At 38.1% G+C, this 19,321-nt stretch overlaps 1 protein-coding gene across 2 annotated transcripts in view; it reads right to left on the reverse strand.

Moving 5' to 3' along the window:
- F13A1 (coagulation factor XIII A chain) overlaps positions 1-19,321 on the reverse strand; it is a 101,520-nt gene that overhangs the window by 51,232 nt on the left and 30,967 nt on the right. For both annotated transcript variants that reach the window (XR_015794030.1, XM_088130807.1), the window contains exons 4-6: positions 13,498-13,749; positions 11,863-11,981; positions 2,783-2,890 (exon numbers count right to left, since the gene is read on the reverse strand). Coding sequence is in view for 1 of the 2 variants with exons in the window: in XM_088130807.1 (XP_087986933.1) it covers positions 2,783-2,890; positions 11,863-11,981; positions 13,498-13,749 (479 nt within the window). In the remaining variant the exon portion in view is untranslated. The remainder of the gene's footprint in view (positions 1-2,782; positions 2,891-11,862; positions 11,982-13,497; positions 13,750-19,321) is intronic.

Consider the following 19,321-nt stretch of genomic DNA (forward strand, 5'->3'; position numbering starts at 1 on the left):
CACAATCTCACTCACTTCAGCCTAAATTTTCTAATCTAAGCGGTGAGTAAAAACAAATAACTAGGTCCACTGTGGGTTGCCCATCATGAAAGCAAGACTTAGCTTGTCTACGTTTGCTGGAGGTGAGGCTGCATGAAGTAAGAGTTTTGCTGACTAATGACTAAATGGATAGCTATTAGTGAGCAATGCATTTCCTTCCAGCAATTTGAACCAAATCAGCGGAGGCAATGCACAAAAGCTCCTTTGCTTTCTATCTTGCAATTATGTTAATACTGAGCTGCTACATTCTTGTCAAATAAATCGCGACTCTCATTGAAAAGCTTTTGGCTGGATTAACTACTAGTCTCTAATTAGAAAATCGACATCCTGTGAACCCCAATGCTGGAGAAGATAAGTATTTAGTAGGTCTAACAGGGTTTAGGTAGAGACCCTTGGCTGTCTTGAAAAATAGGCCAGCCTAGGTGGTATTTTTATATTACAAATGTTTGTCATACACTCCAAAACCCACACTGTTGCTACCAAACCACAAATTTGGAAGATAAGAAGAAAGCTGGATTAAACTTCTAATCATCATACACTTTTTTCAGAATGAACTACTTTCACGACACTATTTCACACCCATAAAATGCTTACAGATAATTTGAGTCCATTCTTACATAACAACAAATAATACTACTATTATATCATAGCTATTGCAGCTTTGAGGATGGAGGCTGAACATGACAAAGAACAGCTGACCTCATGCTATTTGCTGACTTCATGTTAATGGAGGTTCAAGACAGGGACCTCCTGATTCTTAGCTACAATGCTATAGCAACTCAAGTCTGTATTAAAATTCAGTAATGTGGGTCGGAGCTGGACTTTCATATAAGTGATGCAGGTTAGGCCTATGTGACACTGGAAGGCAGAGCTAAAACTGATGGTCCTGGTTGGGGAAAGGTTAATGGTAGAAATCAACAGCATTCACATCCCACTGCACTAAAATGGGAGTGCAATATGGAAATGGTCTTACTTATCTTAGCAAAAACAAAACAAAAAAGAGGAAAATTACACTAATGAATGTTTGCACTTTTGCCTCTGAAACTGGGCAGTGCAATCTTGAAGTGGTTCAAGAGCCACAAAAGTTCTGAGGAATATCCTTAAAATATTGCTGATCAGATAAATGGATAAACTGATTAATAGTTATATTCACAGTGAACTGAGACAACTAGTAACTTGCCAAGAACAGAGATGCAAGGATGATCAGATGCAAAGAAAGGCAGGATTCTTATGCCTTGAACAGCTGTGTAGAAGAGAGAATTTGTTAGGGCTCTCCTGAAAAGTTCATCCTTCTCCCTTTAGGAAATAGTGTCTGCATGTTATGATTACAATACATGAATAGGAATTTCATCATATTTTCTTCTGTCATCCTATAAGGTACTAACAGACAAACTCAATGCAATACTAAAATGCCACACTATACTAAAATAATTTAATGATTTTTAAAATTAAGATTAGCTATGGGAAGACAAATCTGATGTGATGTAAGAAGTGTTATCACATATAAAAGCAGGATATGCACCTATTAAATAAATAAAGTCATGTCTATGTTTAAATAATACCACCATGAACTGGGAGCAATATTCTTTATGGTTGTAGATCATGGGAATGGACGGTTTAACTTTCCCCACCACCATCCCAGTGAAAATCTCTTCCCTAAGCTGTTGTTAGCCAATAGGAGTTCATCCACCCCAGACTAATAACAGAGGAAGAGTTTTCTTCAGAAATGAAGTATCAGAGGAAAAGGTTAGATCTCCCCTCCATGTTCACCCCTGATAACGATAACAACTAGAGATGGTTTATTAAGACATGGTTAGTGTTGGGGTTAGTTTGGACTATAGAGAAGAGGTTTTAGTGTAGTTCATGGTATTTCCAGATTAGGTTATTGCAAACAAAACAACTGTTGAGATAACAAAGTCTGCAGCAACACACAGTTGCCGCAAAAAATATTTTTCTAGCATTAATTGGTTAGCTGCACATAAGCAGTTCTACTAGAAAATGCAGTTAGTGTGCTCCAGTGTGTGGGTCTTCTATTGTGGACAACTGAATTGTTAACTTATGCTCAGCTGCAAATGTCTCCCAGTCTTTCATCTACCATGCGCAAAATAAGTTTAGAAAATTGCCTAAAGGATACATTTTTAGAAATCTGTGGAAGATGAAACAATTGATGGATTATTAAATGCTTTGCATACAGAAATAGTCCAAGATATGCTGCCCCAGGGCAGAAGATCTAAATATATCTAGAACACTTTTTAAGGATTCTCCACTGGGGGAATATCAGTTCACTATTCCTATTTGTAGAACAAGCCATGGGGACCATAACTTAGTGCATATGGCATATTTTTATGCCACATAGGTATTTTAAAGAATTTTGTCTTGGATCTTCCTAAAAGGTTACTGAGCCTTTCCAATAAGAGCACATTTATGTGGTCACATGGTCATTCCAGGAAGCCACACACACACACAAAGAAGCAACCTCTGCATAGGCCACCCATTATGTAAACATGAATGGCATTTTTGCGTGAAAAAGAGGGAGAAGCCAACAGCCCCACTCTAGTGGACTGGTGAATTGGCAACCAGATTTTTAATAAAATGACCAAAGTAGAGGCCTTCCTTGCAAAGTAAGTCATAAAATAGAACAAATTTATCCCAATCCACATACTCCTATTATATATTTAAGTAGACTAAGAAAAAGTCATAAATTGATTCCAAATACTGCACACAGTATATGCTTACTGCGTACCATAGCAGAGCCAACACGGCTGATTTTGACAGGATTCCCTCGGCCAGCAAGGTCCAGTTGTGCTCTGTCCATCAAGTATAGGCAAGCATCCAAAACGCCTTCTTCAAACTATATAAGAGAAAGACAGAAACAGAGAATGGATTCATTGCTATTCCGAATAGTAAAATGAACAAAAAAAAGGGCTTCAGCAATGTTTTAGTTCCATGTTGGAAATGGAAACCTTTCTCTATAAGAATGATATACATACATATAGCTCCAGCTGGATCAATACAGGAAAAAAATCTGAATGTTATATCAAGTTTTTAAGAATATAGCACAGATTTCTTTAACATGGCTAGCGTGAATTAGCAACTGACAGGAATATTTTCACCATAGCTATTGATGAATCTGTTCCAACATTATTGCTGTAAAATTTAGATTAATTTCTGCTTCTAATCTCAATTAATCATAGTTTAGGATATTGTCTGAATCCTGAATAGCATTTAATATTACCTATAGTTTAAGCAAATCAGCTTTATAACCCAGTATTTACATCGGTTACATCAATCCATCCCACGCAGTCTGGCAGGAAGGGCATGTTGCAGACCCTGTCGGGTAGAGAATTTTGGCTGGTGGGGTCTAGGAGGAGAGCCTTTTCTGCCATGGCCCCCACCCTGTGGAATATCTCACCCCCTGAGGTGAGATTGGCCCCCACTCTTTTGGCCTTCTGGAAGAGCCTTAAGACTAGCTTGGGTGTCTAATGGGGACTCGCGACGCTGGGGGTGGTTAGTCCTCTGAGGATGCTCTCTCCACTTTTTAACTCCATTTGTTGTCTTATAAATTTTGTTTTGTGTTTTTAACTGTTTTTATGCTTTTATAAGTCACTTGTACAGTGAGATGGGTGGCATACAAGTTTGATTTATAAATAACTAAATAAATTAATAATTTGGAGTTGTCTTGTTCTGAAAAACCATAATGCACCATTGAGATTTGTTGAGTTCAGATAAAACTCCATGTTTTGGCATTCATCATGGCTAGGCTACAAAAGAAGTATGCAGTCCTGAAGATAACTGTGATTCGCCCTCATTACATTAAACTGTGGTTTGACATAGCATCCAAAAGCATCTATTGTCTGCCTTGGCTGCATACCAACAACTTTGCCATTTCCAGTTTGTTTCTCTACTGATGATATTAATATAAAACCATGAAACTACCAAAGAATACTAGTAACTTAACTCTCTTTCATTAACAAATTAGAAAACCAATAAATTTCCACAGCACACAGAAGAATTTCAGTAAACGAAGAGCCGACAGTCTTCTGCAACACAGAAGAATTTACATCATCTCCCAAAAGCAACTAAGGGGAACATTTCTGGACTTAGCTGACACATGCTGAACACGTTGAAACAGGGCCCAATTTGTACATCACATGTAATGGTGAAACTCTCATTGAAAATAAATTATGGTGTAAATATGGAAAAATTATATTTAACCTTTAAAGATAGGTGTCATAGTGCACATGAACCTCAAAAGACTGAAGACTTCTTTAAACCATATGCACACATATAAATGAAGTCAGAATAGATTCTTATTTTATGTTTGTCTTCTAGGGTTTTCAGGCTGGAGCATGAAACTAAAGCCTAGAGCAGCATTCATATACCAATTTTCATTTGGAACTCAGGATGGTATTTATGGACATCTCCTCTCCTCTCTTTTTAATCTCACAACAACCTTGTTGAGGTAAGAGAGAACAACTGCTCAGTCACTCAGAGAACTTTGTGGTTGAACAGGGACTTGTGCAAGTCAGACATACTTTAACATATCCATAGATATAAATCCAAGTCATTTTCACAAGAGATGTATGTTTATAGTTGTCATTCTTGACTATGGACAATATAGCTTACAGCAGCAGCAGCCAGAGGTGTCAGTATTGACCCAAAATATTAAAATGCAGTGACATATTCCAGGTGAACTCTAGTACTAAAATACACATACAGTATATATTGCAGAGGGTAGTCATCCTTCAATCATGCCATATATAGTTAATGGTGAGCTGGAGCTCAGCAAGTCTTGCAGAGACAGACATCAGCCACAGCAAGTGTCCTGAAACTATCTTCTTTGAAAATGAACTCTGATAAAAGACTTTAATTCTGGGTTCCAATGACAACAAGGACAGGAATAAATAGGGGGCAGAAGTGCCTAAATAGAACAGAATTCATTATGGAAGAGCCTGCCCTATGATACAGTTCAATTTGCTAAGAAGAAATTGCATAGCAACCAAAAATGACATTGTCTCTTGGAAGACAATCACAGAGATGGCGGCAGAGGCACATGAATTCAATTACAAGCTGTTCTATGTAGTGATAAACAAATGAGGTAGTTATATTTCCCTTATAGGATGAATCCTAACAATTTTTGAAGTTTTCCTTTATGCATACAAATTTGCTCTTCTTTTCTTTCTTTAAAAATGCTAACTGGCCTAAAACAGCAACAATATATAATAGATCAAATCAGTGATTTGTTAAGGTATAACACAATGGCAAACTGTTTAATACACTTGCATCCAGGTAGGTCATGGTGCATTTATAATTGGTCATTTCCTTGGCTATGTTATCTATAGTTTTCTTATTGCTACTTCTTTTGGTACAGAAGATCGTTACTAAATACTGAGCTATAACCTCCTAATATGAAGCTTAGTCCCAAGGAGATGCTCCCAGAAATATCTTCAAAAAGCTGAATGTTTATCCTCAAGGCTGACTCACATATCTCAATAGTGTATTCTTGTAAATTCTGGAGTAAGAATACTAATTGGCAATCATAGTATAGAGAGGGTGGGCAGTAATATGTTTTCAGCATTGAACATACAGATCCATTTTAAATGTTGAAATCCAAGAAATAACACCATTTGCCTACTAAAGCAAAAAATATTCTTCCATATAACTTTAATGACAAATTCCTTTGTTATACATGAGTATTCATAGACAAGGAGTTGCTTCATCAGATGCAGTTTTTTAAAATTTTATTTTCAGAGCTGTGGCCTGATTATGTAAGTTCTATACAATTATGTAAGTCATCACATCAATTATGTAAGTTTAGTCAATAAACATGGACTTGATACCCAGGCTATTGCCAAGTGCGTTTTATAATGCATTAATCTTCCTACACTATCAACTTAGTTGGGTCACATAAATAGAAGAGAATATAAGTTGTTAAAGAGTGTTCTGCTTTAGAAACCAATGATCCATCAAGATGGCACCTATATCTGGCAGTGTCTTGCTTCTAGGCTGTACTGTATCTTTAAACACTTTGAAGTATCTGCAGTTCCCTATGAGCAGGCTTATTCTAATCCTGAGGTCTGCCCTCAGGTTGTAGTGCATCTGTAGTGTTTGTAGAAGGGTAACAACTAAGATGATGTGGTAGTGTCATCATCCAAGATCATTTCCAAACCATATATCAATCATAAAAATATTTGGTTTGTAACTTCAGCAGCTAATTGAAGAAAAAATATATTATTCCATCTTCTCCTTGTTATCTTTCATCATCTACTTTTAGCAGCAGTCCTACACTTCCTTGCCTTTCTTGCTCCTAATAAGTCAAAGAAGCTCTTTTGGTTCTTTTTTCACCATCCACCACAATCAGATGTGATTAGCTTAGCTGATCCTTCCTTGAAGGTTTGGGTGACTGCAGTATATCTCTTTCCATCTCCTATATTTGTCCCTTGCAATCTCTGCTTATTAGAAAGCACTTTGTGCAACCAAACTGATTTCTTTTGATACCCCCATTTCTTCTCTCTTACTGGTCTTTCAAGTGAACAAGCACTTGAAAAGGGCTTTTTTGATCTTGAATAATCTAAGTTGGGTTAGATTCAGCTAGTACTTGGATGTAAAATCCCAAAGTTGTAGACAAGACTAAGAAGTTGGGAAAAGAATCTGTATTTTTGCCAAATTAACTACATGGATGTGTCCAATTTTTTAACATTATATTCAATTCTGAATGAAAAAGCTAAACAATCTTATGGTCATTAACACTGACACTTTAAATGATAATTAATACTGACCCTTCTATCAGTATTAAATTTCTATCTTTTTATCTTCAGTGGTGTAAAATTATTACATTAGAGTGTTAATAATCTTTAGTCAATACTGTACAAATACCACTGTATCAAAATAATATAATGTACTGTGTATGTTTCACAATATAATATTATAAAAATAAATTAAAAAACAAAAACGACATGTCCATGTAGACACTAAGAGCCAAGTTTGACTTGACAGAGGCTTTACCTTTATCATTTCTTATTTTGCTGGTGTAATGGTATGCCTAGAGCCTCAGAGAGATTCACATCCTAACCATCTGAATGTTTCTCCTTTATCAGCCAAGAGAATGGCTTCCTCACCAGTTTACATGGGGGCCATGAGGAAGAGACTGAAAGAGTCACAACCTTAGGAACCTGGGAATTAAATTAGATTCTAAAGGTAAAACAATATTTTTGCTAAGATTTCTGTAACTATATCCTATCCTCTTTCAATCAGCCTTCATGGACCTGGAAGAATCTTGTTTCTGTGGAGGCGGAGTGGCTAAGAATTTTACAGTTGGACTGGTTTGTAACTGTTAGCTCCTAAACATTTGTTGTGGGATTCCAGTACAACATCTTACTGGGCTACATGGAGCAACTTGCCTACTCAATAGAAAGCAGCTCGTCAAGTTCTGTCCATGGTTCAGTTTAGCACTCCAGTCCTGTGTCTGCTTCTGCTATTATGTTTGGACCATTGACCATAGGATTCATGGACTGCACGGCAGTGATTACTCTTTGGTTTTCAATTCCATTTACAGAGAGTTAAAAAAGAATCTGATGGAATTGTGAAGGTTCTGCATAGTAGACACACTGTCAGCACTTAGCCAAAGAAAGTGAGCAGAGGGAAGTGAACAACCAGGAACCAGAAGCTGTGATCAAGTCACTAATCAGGACTGAATGAAGTCAGTAATAGAGTAATCAGAGCTAAGGTCAATGCTGAAGAATCAGGAATGATATGAGTTCCAAAGAAACCATGTTTAAGAGATGTTCAAAACAGAACAACTAACTGGAGATCACTTTCTAACCAAAAGACCATTGTTAGGTCTATATTTCAGTTTTCTGACACTCCTGTACCGCCTTATTTTTTTTTTCCTTCAGGATTTTTAGATATCTGATCTTATCCAACTTTTGTCTGAAGTTTTTGAAATCAGCTTGCTAGAGTCCAAAAATACAAATTACATTTCATTTTCATAGCTCTTGCTATCAAATTCCAAAGTAATAGCATCACTTTTCCCCAGTGCTTCTGCCAGCATTCATTGTCAACCAATTCTTCCCCATTGGTCAGGTTTGAGGACAATAGTTCTTCTTGACCCTTCTTATACCTTCTGAGAGATAGACTTGACAGCAAGACAAATCAAAACATTTATTGGATGTTCCATTTTTAGTTGAGTTAGACCTCCAGCAGATGTCAAAATAGTTGGAAAAAAGCCCTTACTGCTGTAGATTGCTTGTATAAATGTTTCATCATCTGTTCCAGGATAATGCCCTCTAGTCAGCCCCTGCAACACCATTCTTATTTCTTCCTTTTCTTACTCAGATCTTTCAACAGAGCTTTCATTCTCAAAATTGTGGATTTGTCTGCATGTAAATGCACTATTTTATATTTGATGCTACTTTCCCTCTTTTTCTGTTTGGACTATTTTTTTTAATGAATCTTTTAATGGCTATACTCCAGATACAAGTTTTATTCCACCAAATTTGTTTCTGAAGAGACAGCTATTATCTATTCTAGCTCCCTGATGAGCATACTTGGCCCAAAGGAGGTTTCAAGACTAGATACTTAGCATAGTCAGTACCTAACAAGACTTTCTTGGAAAAGATGTACAGTACCTTAAGAGGTGTTGGATTCTGGAAAGCTCAGGGACAGAAAAAGATTGTAAGTAAGATGCTAGCACTATTTTGAGGATTTGATGATCTCTGCAAGCAGTGGTTGACTGCAGCTATTGACAAAGTTGATCTCTGATGCCCTCTTTTGCTATTTGAAAGGTCCCTATGCTCCTGCTATGCAGATCATTTAGAATGTACATTATGCTAGACTCTGCTAAATCTGAGCAAGCATACCAAGCAGCCCATTTTCATGGTGATGAAAGAAATGTTATTTGCCATTAATAAAAATATAGGAGTCCAAATTTATTATCTAGGGTGATAAGACTGACCAAAGGGACCATTATGCCAAAGTGGGATATCTACATCTTGTTGGAATCAATGAATGAATCAATGAATGAATGAATTTGTGTGTCTTTGTGTGAGGGTCAATCAGCAAAATACAGTTGGCCCTAACCAGGACAGATGTTATTTGGGCCAGTTCCAAAAAATCTGACTGAATTTGGGGTAGCAAAACAATGAGTGCTGTATCTAGATAAGACATCCTTTTTTCACCCTTTTCACCAGATTTAGCTATTTTGTCAATTATTTGCATAGAGGAACTTGGCAGGGAATCTTCCTTCTCTGTACTTTTTGACCTTACCATGGCTTTTATGTAACAAATAATTTAATTCTTTTAGCCTGTTTGAACAGCTTGCAGGGGTTAGCTTTGTCTATGGAGTGATTCCATTTTTTTACCAGAATGAAGTGAATGGGTCATCATTGGTAATTCTAGCTTGGCCCTCTGGCAGTTGACATATGGTATTCCACAAGGCTTTTATCACAGAGACTGCTATCATCTATAATCTATAGGAAGCTGCTGACAGAAATCATCGAGAGCTTTGCTGATGGGCATCATAAATAAGCCAATACTGTTTCCCTCAAGTTCTATATTTCATTAGCTAAGCATCAAATACCAGTTTTCTCGTTTCTAAACCAGTGTATTGAGGCTCTGGTTAAATGAACAAGCTGAAATATAAATATGGGGACGTGGTGGTGCAGCGGCTTAATGACGCTGAAAGTTGCCGGCCAGAAATGGTCGATGCTTCAGCGGTTCGAGTCCAGCCTTCACGTTAACAGGGTGAGCTCCTGTTTCCTCCCCAGTTCCTGTCAACCCAACAGTTCGAAAACTCACGTGAGTAGATAAATGGGTACTCTCACTCTGGTGGGAGGAAAAATGCTGGCGGCGCCTTCCAAAAAGGAGTCGGGAACAGTTGCTGGTAAGCGTGAAAAACAGCGCGTGCCCAAAAAAAAGGGCGCAAAGCAACGGAAACCCCGCCTCCTGCGCTCTCCAGCTGGGCTCTGCCCTAGGAAGGAGGCTCTGGCAAACCACTTCCGAAACACCTTGCCTTGAAAACTGCAAAGGACTTAGCAGTTATAGACCTAGCACTATATAGAACAGGTCATCTTGCCTTTGACAGATGAGTCAATAAACTCACATCTGCTCCAGTTAAGAATTGAGGAGTACTACTAGAACCTGCCTTGGACAACAGAAAAACAGTCATACTACACAGCCATATGAAGGCCACTCCTTCCCAGGGGCAAGAAATCTTTCCATGTTTTGACCTTGTATCCTGAACCTTGAGAACTATCATACTGTGCTTTACATAGGACTGACCTTGAAGATGATGCAGGTGTCAGCTAATACAGAAGGCTGCTAGCTAACACATTTAAACTCTTCTACCCTGTATTGATTACTCATCTGCTTGGGCATGCTGACTGGAAATTCTGGGATGGGATCCAATTTCTCTGGATATTGCTCCACTTAGGGTAGCAACAAAATTAGGAAATGAATATGCCAGAAATTGATTAATCCTCTGATTCTGGACTCCTCACAATTAAGATCATAAAGGAGACAACAACAAGGCTAAAGTGAAGTTCAGTCCCAATGGTGAAGTGCTGCTTAGAGGCCAAATTATTAGCATTTTATCCTAGAGGAGGCATATGTATTCCTCTATAGAAAGGATTGGACTCCACCAGTACTGCCTGAACCTGCAGATCCAACAGCTTCTACAGAAGTCCTCCATGTCTAGTTATTTTCCAAAGAGCTTTTCTTCTTTTACTGCTGATACAGTTACCCATTAATCTGAAAGTTAGAATAGAACAGTAGGTTGTGAAAACCTAGTCTGAACAATTTGGGGCCCACTGAATGTTTGATACAGTTAGAAGATCATGCCAAGTTCCCTCTTCAAAAGAGCTTATAACCGCTGAGTGCACATTGTGATGCCACATTACTGTACATGTTTATTTATGTATTCGATACATAAAACAGTTCAAGGCAATGTGCACAACACTTTCTCTTCCTTTTTTCTCCACAAGAACAATTCTGCAAGGTAGGTTGGGCTGAGAAAAAATGGCTTTTCCAAAATCACCCAATGAGCTTCTGTGGCTGAACATAGACTAAAACCTAGGTATTACTACTCCTAAACCAGCACTACCCCACATTGGGTCTCTGAGTTTGAGTTGTTGACTATGGTATGCTTCTGATGAGGAACAGTTAAGATGTGTTCCACTGCTATTTGTATTTTGTTGATTCTTTAAGAAATGAGGATCTGCTTTTGAATTAATATATCTCATGCATTTTTTCAAGTTATATTTGTCATATTCGTGTGCCTCATAGCTAAATCAGAGGAAAAATGTGTGATGAAATCCATACATGAAGGTGGTGGTGGTGGTGGTTTTTACAGCCAATGTGGTATAGTGGTTAAGGTTAAGACTAGGAACAGGAAAAGCAAGGTTCTAGTCCACCCTTAGTGGTGGAAGCTCACTGGCTGATTTTGGGCCAGACAGTTCAACCTACCTCACAGTGTTGTTGTTGCAGGGAGGAGGAAATGGAAGAGGAAGGAGGAAATGCTACATACACCATCTTGAGCTGCCAGAACAAAAGGTGATATATAAATCTAACAAATAAATAAACACATATCATTTGGAGCAAAACGTTCCAGACTGAGGTGCAGGGTCAGTTCTTTCAAACTTTTATCCCCCTGATTAAATCTGTTATATATTACAGGGCAGTTAGCCTTACACTCTTATTCATTTGCACAGGTGTATTTGGGCAGGAGTGAATCAGGTTTCAATAGGATCAATCTATTTGCTGGTGCAGAATTTAGGGGTGCAGCATGTAGTAGAAAAGCTATTCTTCATTTCTTTCAAATGGATTTACCTGACCATAGTTCCAACTCCTCGATCTTATATTTTCAGGGTCCCCATAGAAAATAACCCCAAGGTCATTCAGGACATACTCTTCTCTTGCTTTTTCTTCATCCAGAAACACTGCATCCTCTGCATCAGATTTTTGTTTATAAAAACAGATTAATACATGTACTTTGCTGAGAGTAGATGTCAGAATTTAATACAGCTGAATAATACGATAAGAAAAGGCAGCCTTTTGTTCATCTATCATAGCACAGAATATCTTTTCTCCCCACACAATTTTCTGCAACAGGAAATGAAGCATGCTCCAAATTAAAAAGAAAAAAGAAAAAAGAAGGATCACAACTCTTAACTATTTTGAGCAAGATCTGTAAAGCATGATTAAATTGTCACCTCTTATCAAGCATTTTATGATTCTGCGTTGTTAAGCTGAAATGTCTAAGAGCTGTGATGGCATTAGGCACCCACACAGCAGATCAAAGAATTACTCTGAAACTTCTTAATTGTAAGAGTGAGCAATTCTACACCAAAAGATTTAAAGGCATAATCTGTGCAGGAAGAGCTGCACATTGTGACAAGCATGAACATGGTCCCTTTTTATACGGAATATAGACTTTTACATAGCCACTTGGCTCATATGACTGAGAGACAAGAAAGAACATTTTATGATAGACAGCTCTTTCTGGTTTAGGCTGGAGATGCTGGAGAATCCCACTTGACCTGCATTTTTAATAAATTGACTCAGTTCACATTTCCTAAATTATATCTTTGGATTTTGCAGGGAAGATCTCTGCATATGTAAAACAATGAGAGTCTTTCAAAGAATGGCAGAATACAAGTATAAATAAAAATATATTGGGGATGCAATACATGGTGTATGGAAATTCCAGCACAGTCCTGAGGAAGCTGTCAATTGCAGCCAGTACATCACAGTAGTAAAGGAAGATGTTAAACCTTCCCTCCACACATGTTCCCTCTATCTTCGTTTTCTTTTTAATTGAAAGGTCTAGATGTAATGAATTTGGAATCATAATCTGTTTGCTCTTGTCATGGGGATGACACAATAAAACCAGGACACTGTAGTCTCTCTCTCTCATTCTCTCTCTCTCATTAATTTTATTATATTTACTTGAAAGGAAGATCAGAATCTCCCCATAACGTCAATTTCAATACGAAGAATGGAGGCACCCCTAGGGTGGGAAAAATATCTTATATAAGATATTTGAAAAATATCATATAAAAATCAGATTGTGGTGTTATCTTCCTTTTAGGTAATATTCTATGTATATTTCCATATTTATCTATTTTTATGCAAATTTATTCCACTTGGTATCCTCTAACATTTTGGACTTCAACTCCCATGAACTCTAACCAACATGTTCAGTGGCAAGGGATTGGGGAATGGTAATCTAAAACATCTGGAAGTCATCAGGGTGCCTACCTCCAAGCTACACAGGATTATGGTAACACAAGCAGGATGATGAACATAAAGATGCTGTACAATGGGACAAACTATCTGGACTTCTCAATTGCATCTCTTTAGAAAGTCAGTTTAAGTTCTCTTTGAATAAATTACAAAAACATCAGTTGCACTTAAGATGTGGTTGTTACTATCACGATCATGTATACATTGTACATGCCTTACCTGTACACCAGGGATTGAACAATATGTAAGTATCAGTGTCTGGGTTTCGTCTTGTTCTGAGAATGCCCATTGGAGTCAATACTGCAACATACATGCGGAATTTTCCCACAATGCAGTTTGCAGCTGGCATAATATTCAAGGCCACAGAATTGTTGGCCCTGTGGGTGATCTTAGCACCCCATTTCCCACTTTCCAGCTCTTGAACCAAAGGAACTGGGATGTAGGTGCCTTTGTTTTGTTGTGGATATCGTCCTGCAGAAATAGGGAAGAGAGGGAATTAACTTTGTGAATGAGTGTAGCAAGTGAAAAGCTGCCTTCCATTTTGACTACCTAGCAAAATCTGGATTCACAATTACTGTGTTCTGCTAAGAATTCTATGACTTCTTCCCCAACATATCTGAAGGACACAAGTTGGGCAAGACTGACACAGAATAAGACATTGAGTTTGACTGGTAATATGGAGAAGCATTTTATTTTGACAGAATGCTGATAAAAGAACCCAGGAAATAGAGATCACAAAAATGCAATCTGTATTTTGGTGACTTAACCCAGGAATAAGATGTAGTGAGATATACCAAAGAAACAACCCAAAAGAGAGGCCAGATAGAGTTAAGAATGGAATCTAAATGTTGAATGCACGCTTATTTTTATTAAAACTGAACTTTCTTCTCCCTAATGCTGGATTTCACGTGTGGTTTAGCAAAATGGCAAACCAGACCTAGAAATAAAACGAGAAAGAAAAGAAAAGAAAAGAAAAGAAAAGAAAAGAAAAGAAAAGAAAAGAAAAGAAAAGAAAAGAAAAGAAAAGAAAAGAAAAGAAAAGGCAACATAGGGGTCAAGCTCCACATAGCTAGGCAACTCAAGAAGTGAAACCACATCTCTTTATATTTTTAATGTTAGTCAGGCATAAAAGCATAATCTTGAAAACTGTAAAAGCAAGTTCCCAAGCAGGCTTAAATCAAACCAATTAAGATTTAATCAGTTTAATTTAATGTTAATTAATTAATTAAATTATTTAAACCAATTAAGATTAAGATTAAGTGGGGTCCCGAAGATGGACCTTCTCGGCTGTGGCCCCCACCCTTCGGAATATCCTGCCCCCGGAGTTGAGATTGGTCCCCTCACTCCTGGCCTTCCAGAGGGATTTGAAGACCTGGCTCTGCCACTTGGCCTGGGGGGAGGAGGGGAGACATCAAGGGTGGGGATGGCTGGTCCCTTAGATGCCTTTCATCTCCAGCCCGGGAAACCATCAGCCTCTTGGACCTTTTCTGCTTGGTAATGTTTTGTACAGTTTTTATGTCTTTTGTAATTTTATATGTATTTATTATTTTAATGGATCATGTGAGCCGCCCAGAGTCCCCCATTAGGGGGAGATGGGCGGAGATAAATTTAATAAATAAATAAGGTGGGGTCTCTTTGAAGCATTTCCTTCTCACGGTCTCCACGTCTAGGCTAACCTGCCTCTTCTTACACCAACCAAACTCCTCTGCTGCATCCTACAGTCTCTCACACCTGGGGAGAATGTGATGCAGGGCGTATTAAATTTCTCTTTTAAGATTTGCAGATAACCCATTGATTTGGTAATGCCTAGAATAAGCATGCTGTACAGAAAGCATCTGTAGGTATAACTCCTGATATGCTATCTCAAGACAGACTTCTGCCTTTTCTCCCACTGCTGTTTGGAACTGCCTCCCATAACTTTGGAGATACCATCTTTTTCATTTCCTTCTAATCACTCCTCACCCCCCCCCTTTTTCAGAGCATCACCCAGAGCTTGGCAATAAATCTTTCTCTAGAAACTCAAATTCACACTCAGGAGCTAGAAGTGAGGAGTCAAGGACAGGGCTTAGATAGATAGGTTGCCTTTACTGCAGATACCACAAGCCCTAATGATAAAGATCAACTATTACAGAATCATGCAGTCAATCCCACTATTTGTAACAGCCCCAGAATCTGAATTTTATTTATATTTCTTCTACCTTTACATGCTAACAGATCTCTTGTGGCTTATTTCTCAGCCTTCAATGCAGAGGGTGCCTGTACTGTGTTTTGATCATGGACTTGTCTGGCCTGAGGTCTTTGCTTCTACTTTTGCCACCTTCAGCCTTTACACTGACTGAGCCACCTAGCTTCTAAAGCCCTACTGCAGCTAAGCCTGCTATCTAGCCTAAGCACCTGCAACTCAACTAACCATTCAACTTAACTATTATTTTCTCTGCTTAGCCCAGTCTCCACTGCTCTCACCTTTCGTCTATTATATTCTGTTCTTTTCCACTCTGTAAAGCTTTACAGGGATGGCGGTGGAAAGAAAGATGAATAAAAAGCTCTACAAACTGCATTAAGCTATGACATAGTTTTGGCTTTAAATGTTAAACCCAGCCACTATCACTTGTAAACCATAGTTTATGGTTGAATATGTTGTGTGAAGCCAGTATAGTAGCTTATTTGGCTACTAAAATAAACCACAGGTTAGCATGAAATAGAAGCTCAGTCATTAATATACAGGCAGTTCTAAGATCTGAAGAACACCTTGGAACTGCAAATTTGACCAAAGAGACTGTAATTGCATACGACTGGTAAGAATTAAAATAAAAGCATAGTTGGGGAGTGTATTCATGCAGCTATTTTCTTAATCTTTTGATTGCTTTACATGTAGTCCTCATTTAGCGACTACCTTGTTTAGTGACTGTTTGCAGTTACAACAGTGATGAAAAAGTAACTTTACAACTGGTCCTCGTATTTACAACCTTCGTAGGTCTGTAAAGCAAAGGAAAACTAAAGTAAGAACGCAAGCATAGTCGTGGTTTCACTGAGCAACCACTTCACTTAACAACTGAGTTGCTGCTCCCAATTGTGATTGCTAAACCAAGACTATCTGTACTTTTTGAAATTTATACTTAAAAAGGGGTAATCTGTGGCTGAATCAAGCTGAAAGTAAGACCAGCCACTATTTGCAATACTAAATTCTGAATACCTAGCTATTTATGCCTTGTGTGTATATGCCTTTTCATTGAACTAGCAACCTTCAAGGACATAGATCTTACAAGCTCATATACACAACTTGCTAAAAAATACTGGTTTGTTACATGTCTTTTGGATGACACATCCAATTTTTAATCTATGACTGTAGTGCAGGAACACTAGACAGATACCTAATAAATGAACTGCAGTCAGACTGGGCTGTAAAATAATAACTTGATATCTTCCCATATGTCCAGTGATGAAAAAATTCCTGAAAACAGAAATGCCATAAGGAAAAATGGCAAATCAATTTATAGGTTTCAAAATCTGGAAGGAAGAAAAGTATTTAAGTGAGGGGATTGTAGAAGACTTAATCTCTGATCTTTGTACCAGCTAAACATGTGTAAATAAAGAAGCTCTGGTTTCTAGCATTCATATTATGTAAATGGGAGAATAAAGTTCTAATATTAGCAATGAATCGATACAAGACTATTGTGAATGGATCTGGTAACATAGTCCTTCCCCATTTCAAAGATGGCTATGTAGTACTGAACGGCCAAGGAAATTCTTGCAGGGGCCTCAATCATTTTGGGCGAGGGAAATTGACATTCTCCCAAAATAACTACAAGGAAGGGAAACATCAGTTACAGAAAACCTGTTTACCAGAAGGCAAACTAAGGAGATGCTCCCTGACATCCCTTCTATCTCCCAACACTGAAGAAGCTCTTTGTCTTATCTTTTCGCTAGGCAGATACATACATGACCATCACACTCTTCTCTTTCAGAGTAAGCAGTGTTATGCAAAGAGTTACTAAGCCAAAGAAATCAAGGTATAAGGTAACAAAAAGAAAGGGAAATATGTGTAAATCCAGTTTCTACTAATACCATTCACTATACCTCTCCATAATCTTTCTATCCTTGCAAATTATCCAGGCAACCATTGCATTCATACATTTCCACTCAGCTTCCCAGTCAACAACACATCACTATTGGCATACAAATGTTCATATCCATTCACGTCTCCAACTAACACACCTCTAACATTACCACAAGCATTCCTTAAACACTGATGCATTTAAGCAACCAAGGGAACATCATATATCCTTGTCTTACTCTCTGACAGTTTTGAATAATTTGTTAAGCTTTCTTTTTATTCTCATGCATGCTTCACTTTCAACATATACCACTCATATCATATTCAGCAACCAGCCTTTAACTCCATATTTGTGCAAAAACTCCATAATTTATTCTCTAAATCAGCAAATGTACAATATTCTTTTTCTCATAAATATATTTTTCTCGATGACAGCTGAAGAACAGAAGTCTGTTCTGCACAACCTCTGACCAGCATAAAGCCACAATGTGCTTCCGAAATGCTGCTTGTTGTCATCTCTTATACTCTTTGGATAAAAATCGTGCAAACATTTTTCCCAGCACACCTAACAAATTAACCTCCCTGTAGTTCTTCCATTCACTCTTGCTATCTTTCCCTTTGTCTAGGAGTACAATATTGGTATTCTTCCAAGCGTTAAGCATTTGTGCAATTTTCACACACATATTAAGCATGTTGCACAGCCACTCCATAAGCAAATCATATCCATTTTCAGGGTGGTTACATATGGGCTGCAGCTGTCCCCCATTTTTATTTTATTTCCATGTGAGTTCCAGAGTATTCTTGGAAATAAAGGTGTTTGAGGCTCTTCTTTAGATTTCCAGCATTCCTCCCTCCCTTCCTATTAAAAGAATCCAAAAATGAAAGAATATTTATTTTTTTAACAACAAAATTAAAAAAATAAAATCAGATTGGGCATGAAACCTTGGAGGTTTCAAAAGGCTGTCTATATGGTTATGTTTTGTTTTAATCTTTATCCCACCTATTATATAGAAAAGGTGAGAATCATGTAAGCTATGGTATACACTGTGATACCCTATGGAAGTGAAAGTTGGACTTTGAAGAAGCAGGATTGGAAGACTATTGACACTTTTGATCTTGGTGTTGGAGGAGACCATGGACAGCCAAGAAAACAAACAAATGAATCAACAAACAAATTAATCCAACATTCTCACTCAAGGCATGCATGACCTGGCACAAATTATCCTACCTCAGACACATTATGGGAAGACCTAGCTCTCTGGAGAAGGCTCTAATGCTGGGAAAGGTGGAAGGAAAGAGAAGAAGAGGATGACCACAAAAGCAAGGTGGATGGATTCAATTATAGTTGTGATGGTGCACGGTTGGAAGACCTGAAAGACCAGGTTAGAGACAGATTGTCATGGAGAAAATCTATCTATGTGCTCTCTAAGAAACAACAGCAACTTAATGGTACATAATCAATCGATCAATCAATAATAAATTATATAGATGGATCCCCAAATCAGCTGACACAAACCTCTGTGCTTTCTGGATCACCTCTGAAACAGCAGAGTTTTGTAGGGTAGCATTTTCTTCCACATCTCAAGATTCAACTTAATTTTCTCAGCCTAAGGATAGACAGCTGGGAAGTGGGAGTTCCTACCAATACAGATTCATCTACCCTGCAGCTACAAAAGAAACATAGCAATCTTTACTGTGCTGCTTCTTGAGAAAGAGTTAAGGCAATTAACTTCTGAAATGAAAACTACCAGAAGCCACACCGTGTTAGTAGGATGTGCTCAGGAAGCACAGATTTTACCTCACTGTTGCCTTTGCATGTGGGAGGGTGGTATATTTTCTAAACATTATGGAGGAAAAGAGGAAGCTTCAACATGGAAGCAGCCTCTGTAATGCTGTAAAGCAGTGTTGTCCAAACTTGGCCACTTTAAGATGAGTGGACTTCAACTCCCAGAATTCTCCAGCCAACCATGCTGGCTGGGGAATTCTGGG

Source organism: Python bivittatus, unplaced genomic scaffold, assembly GCF_059951505.1.
Source record: "Python bivittatus isolate LINGU-HERP-01145 unplaced genomic scaffold, Pbiv_v1 ctg000840_np1212, whole genome shotgun sequence".
Classification (NCBI taxonomy): domain Eukaryota; kingdom Metazoa; phylum Chordata; class Lepidosauria; order Squamata; family Pythonidae; genus Python; species Python bivittatus.